The sequence below is a fragment of the Lolium perenne genome, chromosome 3 (assembly GCF_019359855.2).
Source record: "Lolium perenne isolate Kyuss_39 chromosome 3, Kyuss_2.0, whole genome shotgun sequence".
Classification (NCBI taxonomy): domain Eukaryota; kingdom Viridiplantae; phylum Streptophyta; class Magnoliopsida; order Poales; family Poaceae; genus Lolium; species Lolium perenne.
In genome coordinates this window covers 84,203,219-84,210,245 of record NC_067246.2, presented here as the reverse complement: position 1 = coordinate 84,210,245, position 7,027 = coordinate 84,203,219, and the positions used below count along the sequence as shown (strand labels likewise).

Sequence of the window (7,027 nt, the reverse complement as noted above, 5' to 3'; positions counted from 1 at the left end):
TATGACGACATCATCAATGTATACTTGCACGTTCTTCCCAATCTGTGTCGCCAAACACTTCTGCATCATCCTTTGATATGTTGCTCCCGCATTTTTTAGACCAAAGGGCATTGTTCTGTAGCAAAACACGCCGTAAGGTGTAATAAACGCGGTCTTTACTTCATCTTCTTCTTTCAATCTGATCTGGTTATAACCAGAGTATGCATCCAGGAAGGAAAGACGTTCACATCCAGCCGTGGAGTCGATAATTTGATCGATCCTCGGGAGGGGAAAGTGATCCTTTGGACAATGTTTATTGAGACACGTAAAGTTGACGCACATGCGAAGGACCTTAGTATTTTTCTTCGGCACCAGCACGGGATTTGCTACCCATGTGGCTTCTGTGAATATCTCTTTGATAAAACCAGCTTCTTGTAGTCGATTGATTTCTGACAGCATGGCTTTGCGGTTTGGTTCCGAAAAACGCCGCAAAGGTTGTTTGATTGGTCTCGCTAGTGGATCCAAGTTTAGGTGGTGCTCGGCAAGTTCCCTGGGTACTCCTGGCATGTCAGCTGGACACCATGCGAAGATTTTCCAGTGCTCACGGAGGAACTCGACGAGCGCGCTTTCCTATGCGATATCCATGTCATTTGCGATAGATGTCGTCTTTTTTGGGTCTGTCGGGTGAATCTGCACCTCTTTTGAATTTTTCTCGGTACTAAAAGTTGATTCTTTGTTTGGCCTTCCAACGTCTGGCAGTACGTTGTAATCAGTCATGCTTTTTGACGCCAAGTACTCAGCTTGCATCCCGAAAGTTTCTGACAACCGGTGGAAATCTTTGTCGCACTTATCGGCTAAGGCGAAGCTTCCTTTGACTGTGATTGGTCCCTTTGGTCCAGGCATCCTCCACAACAAGTATGTATAATGTGGCACCGCCATAAATCTAGCATATGCTGGTCGTCCCAACAGAGCGTGATATTGCGACGGAAAATCCACGACTTCAAACTCAAGCCTCTCGATTCTATAATTTTCTCGGGTCCCAAACTGAACGTCGAGATTGATCTTTCCCAATGGATAACTTGGTTTCTCCGGTGTGATGCCGTGGAACCTTGTGTCTGTTGGTTTCAAGTTTGCTAAGGATATGTTCATCTTCCTCAATGTATCTGCATACATAAGGTTTAAGCTGCTGCCGCCATCTATGAACACTCGAGAGACATCAAATCCCGCGATAACTGCTGGCAGAATAAGTGCTGACTGCCCTGGTCGAGGAACTTGCTGCGGATGATCTGCTATTGTGAAGCCGATATCTTGTCCTGACCAATTAAGGTACTCGACTGTTGGTGGAGGCATTTTCTCTGCCATAAACACCTGTCGTGAGATTACTTTCTGAGCTCTATTGGACGGTCTTCCCTTCTGAATCATCGACACTGCTCCATTGGAGTTAGGATCAACATAAGGTGGTGGTGCAGGTGCCGCCGCTATTCTGAGCTGATGCCGATTGTCTTCTGTAATCGCTGGAGGAGGCGGCAAGTGAATCTCGCTTCTGGGTTCTCGAGGATTTCTCTGTGCTGCCCGCGCATTAGCGTTCTCTGCATACCGCAACATAGCTTGAAAATTTCGACAGTCTTTCTGCAAGTGCCCTGACTGTCTTTTACCGTTGCTGTCGAGGAAAAAATGCATCTGGCACGGTCCATTCATCATCTCTTCAGGGGACACGAAAGGTCTTGGGAACCTAGGCCCGCTATTTTGCCTGTTGCGTGAATCATCCCTGTTATCACCTCGCTGTTCACTGCTTCTCTGGTAATCATCTCTGTTGCTTCCTCCTGTGTTTGTCCGAAAACCTGCCGAAATTTGTCCTGGAGCGTCGTAGTTCTGGTACTGCCGAGGAAATCTTCGCCTCGGTTGATAGTTTCGACCGCGGTCCTCCTCTGGCGACCTGTGTCGTTTGTTGTGGACAGCGTCTTCTCCATCTGCCCATTTATTTGCTATCTCCATTAACGCGGATACTGTCTTTGGATTGGTCCTTCCCAAGTCCTCGACAAAATCTCCACGCCTGACTCCTGCGACAAACGCATCTATTGCTCTCTCGTCAGATATATTTTCTGCCGAGTTTTTGATGATATTCCACCTCTGGATGTACTTTCTCATTGGCTCATCTGGCTTTTGTCGACACGCTCTCAACTCCTCTAACGACGCGGGTTTTTTGCACGTGGACCTGAAGTTCTTGACGAACACATCCTCGAAACTTTCCCAGCTGTCGATGGATCCTGGAGCGAGTTTCTTTATCCAAGATCGTGCGGCTCCACTCAAATGCACCTGGATGCTTTGCATGGCTGTTGCCCTAGTTCCTCCTGTCAGCTTCACCGTCTCCAGATAGTCGACTAGCCAATCCTCTGGATCTTGAAGGCCGTCGAACTTCTTGAAATTATCGGGTAACTTGAATCCTGAGGGGACTCGAGTTTTCCGGACTCTCCTCGTGAAGCATGGCAAGCCACACATATCTTCGTCGGTCAGCTCCGGAGATTGCCGATGATCCCTTCTGCTCTGCCGCGCTCTGTCGACTCTTGCTTGTGCTGCTGTGTCTCTTGCTCCACTTGGCCCTTCAGGTGCTGCCGCTGTTGCTGCTGCGGGTCGTGGACTATTTTGTCTTGCCGCTCCTTCGGGAGGCGTTGATACAAACGCTGTCCCCATAGCTCCAACTCCTGCTACCGCCATATTGTACAGTGTTTCCCTTGGATCACCTGGAGGTGGTTTAGATGCAAGGATAAAAGCATGTGTCGCCATATACCCAGCCTCTGGTGTCTTAGGGATGATGTTTCCTCTTGTATCTATCGACATAAAGGACATGTCGAGGTTTTGGACCAAGTGCTCTCTTTCTGCTTCGGGTATGTGTTGCAGCCTTGATCTTGCTCTATTCCGCGCCTCCCGGTGGCTATCACCCGTAGTTCTAGATTGTCGACTTAGATCTGCCCTTCTTCTGCTGGATGCAGAAGCTGCCTCCTTTCTCCTGTTCAACTCAATTTATCTGATTTTCCAATTCCCTGGCAGCTCGTGCGAGCCTATATTGATATGCTTGCAATTCCTCTGGTGTGGCTGTGGTAGCCATTGGTTCTGTGCCGTTCATAGCTCTCGCGGCTCTGTCCCACGCTGCTTGTGAAAGTTGAACTCTATCTCGCGGCTCTGGCCCGACGTATTTGTTTCCCAGGCCTTGTCGCAGATTGGAGGGATCGACGTATGGATTTCCCAGACTGTCGAAAGCCTCAGATGTCTCCTCTTGATCTTCAATGGCGTAAATCTGATGATACTTTGTACTCAGATCTACGTTGGGTTTGGTGACATCATCGTTGAGATTGATGAAGACCTTGCCCACTGTGAGAGATTTGTCGATTAAGTCGTAACTGTCGACATCGCTTGAGCCATCGCTTATATATGAGTCCGCAGATGACTCAAACGACATGTCGTTGAAGATCTTGGCGAGTTTCTCTCTTGCTCTGGTGCTGACGTAACGTGTCGCCGAGGTTTCTTCTTCTCCTGACTCGGTTGACGATGCATAGTTTGAAAAATCAGAATCGACCACCGACGATCCCGACGAAATCGGAATCTCGACACGATACGATCCTTCCTTCTCGACGCGAAAGTGAAACCTTCCGAACGTCATCTCCATGGGCTCCGCCAGATACGCATATGCATCCAAACGGGAGGGTGGGTGAGGAACAAAATCGACAAGACCAGCAGCGATCTGTTTACCTCGATCCATTGTGTTGCTTGCGGTTGACGATGTCGAAGATCTTGAGCGTGCCATCGAGATCGGCTCCTTACGCCTCTAGTTCCCACAGACGGCGCCAATTGACAAGGTATCAACTTGTCAATGCCTATGGATTGTAGGCTAGGGTTTAGTTGGAAGTAGAGGGTAAGTAGATCTCGAAGGTTTCAGCCGAAAAGTACTCGACGATTATGAAAACTAGGGTTTGCAGACAATGATTCGATCGATTCTTCGTCCCTCGACTCCCCCTTTATATAGGAGGTGGAGCCGAGGGATTCGTGCTATACAAGTTTACAGAGTCCGGGACGGTTTCTAACTCATCCCGCCAGATTACAAATAACACTTCCTATTACAACTCTATCTTTTCCTTAAATACATCTTGGGGTCTCGAATCTTCTTATTCTTCGGGTAGTGGGCCTTCAGTAAACCCCGGGTACTATATTCGGCAGGCCCATTTGGGATGCCTATGTCAGTCGTCGTCTACAGCGTTCCCGCGGGCCAGTGAGTGTGTCCAGCGTGGAGAGGGTGACGTGGGGAAGCTGCTGGCACGCGGAGAGCTCAAACGGAGGACGGGCGTGACGAGGGGCTTCGACGATCTGGCGCGTCCAGTGCGCGTCGCGGCGTGCTCTGGCGCGTCTTGGACGTCACTGGGCGTCCTTGGGCTGGCGCGTCTGGTGCTCTCTGCTGACGATGGCTAGTACTGGCGTGTTCAGGAGAGTGAGAGGAGGTGCATTGACATGGTTTGGCACGTTGGATTTGAGTAGAAATAATAATGGCATGGTGAGAGGTTGACATGCCACGGCATGGCACAATTTAGGATGATCTCATGCATGTCCTGGTTTCCTGAGGCTTGGCTGTGGTCCAGAGGATTTAGGAGAGTGTCTTTGATGACCTAGGAAAAGTGGTTTAGGCAAAAACACGTTGGATATTAGCAGGTCTAGAGTTGGCAGCAATGTGCTCACCATGTGCTCGATGAAATGGCCGCAAGAAAGAAATTTTCAAATTTTGCAATGAAATTTGGTGGAGTTGATTTGAATAATGTTTGGAGCAGAAAGGTGGTGGTGGGGTGCAAAATGGAGTTGATTTGCAAAAATCCAAAATGCACATAATCTTAACTTTGCTTCAATGTCTCCACTTTGCTTGATCATATCTTTGAATCCAGAGAGAGTTTGCAGGGGTGCCCTTGAGCAAAGTTGTTCTCCTTGATGAGGTCTTGGATGAGGTGCAAAGAGTTGGAAATGTTTGGTTTAAGAATCTCTCAAAACAGAGGCTCAAAGAGGGCATCATGTAAAAAATGGCAGATTTGACCATTAGTGCATGTGAGCCCATTTTGAATTCAAATTTGATTTGATTTGAGTTTCTTTGATTCCAAAAGTGTTAAAAAGTGTTTAGTAACAATCCTCAACCAATGGTGCAAGCCAAAAAGGTCTAGGTTGAAGAATTTCAAAAATGGCATAAACCATATGTGAGGGTTTTGTGATTTTCTTTCTTTTCTTTTCCTTTGATTTTCTTTGTGATCTCAAGGGATCAAAGTTAGGGTTTGAGTACACTAGCAAGAGTTGCAAACACACATCATGGCAATGTCACACACATGTACAAACACTATGCATAGCACTATATGCAAAAATAAAAAATTTGTTGGTTGCTAAATTTAAATTTTGGGAACCACCATTTCTCATTGATTTGAAATTTGGGATGTTACACACAATAATTCACATAATAGGTTCACAAGAATGATTTAACAAACAGGTTCAGAAGCACGATTCAATACTGATCCATGGAAAATAGTTAATATAGCTAGTATCAAAAGGAATTTCAAGCGGAACAATTGAATGAACAACCATTAGCCACCAAGCCAGTAAAGAAGGCTTCTTTTTTGCACCAAACGTAGGCTGCACTGTTGGAGGTGGAGGTGGAGGTAAAACAAACGCAAATGGAACATTCTTCTTGCTCTTCTTCATCGGAGTCTTTTTCTTCGCCTTCTCTTGCACGGTATGTTTCGTTACGGGTGTCTTCTTCTTGACCTTTTCTTGTGATGCAACTTTCTTCACATGAGTTTTATTCTTGGCCTTCTCTTGTGTTGTAGCTCTCTTGATAGGTGTCTTCTTCTTGGCTGGTGTGTTGGGCTTTTGCGGAGTTGTTCTAGCCTTTTTCCTGCAACGAAAACATGTGGTTTAGATTGAGTAATAAAAGATTAGACAAGTGCAGCAGTTTACCTTATGAGGTTGATAAGAATTTCATCATCTGATACATGACCATCCGTGGTAGCAGTTGTTTCATCATCTTTCTTCCTGCAACAAGGAAAAGAGAAATCATTTTTACATATATAAGTTATGAAAAAAAGATTTCGAAACATAACTAACTACTGAATCACCTTTTTGTTGTCGGTGTAGATGGATCTGGTACACCTTCATGTATATCATCATCTACAGCCACATACTTAGGATCAGGAACTTTGCATGTCTTTTCCATGTGCCCAGGCTCCTTGCATCTCTTACACTTTACTATTTTCCTTCCAGGTTCTAGCCATCCTCTAATTCTTTGAACTCTTGGCCTACCAGCCACTGCCTTCTGCAAAGGAGGGTGCACCTTGAATCCCAAATCCACATTTATCCATTGTGACTTGTGAAAGAACATCTCTCAAATTATGTTTTGGAGTGTTTGATGTCAATATATGGGATACACTAATGTTTGATGAAGTGGTGCAGAGAATACATTTATACATGTTTGTGAGTGTCTTGTGTGGAAATACAAGACAAAAGGAAGCTGTCAAGGTTTTACCAGGCCGGATAATTTGGACCGGATATTTGCAAAATATCCGGGCCCCAAAATTTGGCTAAGGACTCGAGGCGATCCGGCTCAGTACTACCCTGGCATGAGGCCGGATATTTGGCCGGACATTTGACTGGAAATTCCACGAGGCCGGAGGGCCGAATTATCCGGCCCTCGAAAGCTCCCAACGGCTGGATTTTGAGAGGGGGTATTTATACCCCCTTCTTCTTCCTTCCTCCTTACTCAATCATTGTCCAAAATTCTGCCAAGTCTCACCTCCATTAGAGCCAGCTCAAGAACACAAGATTTGCAAGATCTCCTCCCTCACCCAACCAAAGCTCTTGATCTTTGGAGATTTGAAGGAGAAGACACCGATCTACATCCTCACTGAAGCGATTTACATTTCCCCCTCATATGCTTGAGGGCCCTCTTGCTAGTGTTACTCTTTGGATCCCTAGTTGTTGTTGTTGATGTATTCTTGTTGATTTGTTATGTTGTTACAGATTTGGGAGC

The 7,027-nt window shown here is 46.3% G+C and overlaps 1 protein-coding gene across 1 annotated transcript; it reads right to left on the bottom strand.

Annotated features, from left to right (window-relative positions):
* Positions 1-5,451: 5,451 nt before the first annotated feature.
* On the bottom strand, positions 5,452-6,363 carry LOC127338259 (uncharacterized). Its single transcript, XM_051364454.2, has 3 exons — positions 6,117-6,363; positions 5,959-6,033; positions 5,452-5,896 (listed from the first exon to the last, which is right to left on the bottom strand). The coding sequence occupies exons 1-3, from the start codon at positions 6,212-6,214 to the stop codon at positions 5,494-5,496; spliced, it is 576 nt and encodes a 191-aa protein (XP_051220414.1). The 5' UTR covers positions 6,215-6,363; the 3' UTR covers positions 5,452-5,493.
* Between the last annotated feature and the right edge of the window lie 664 nt (positions 6,364-7,027).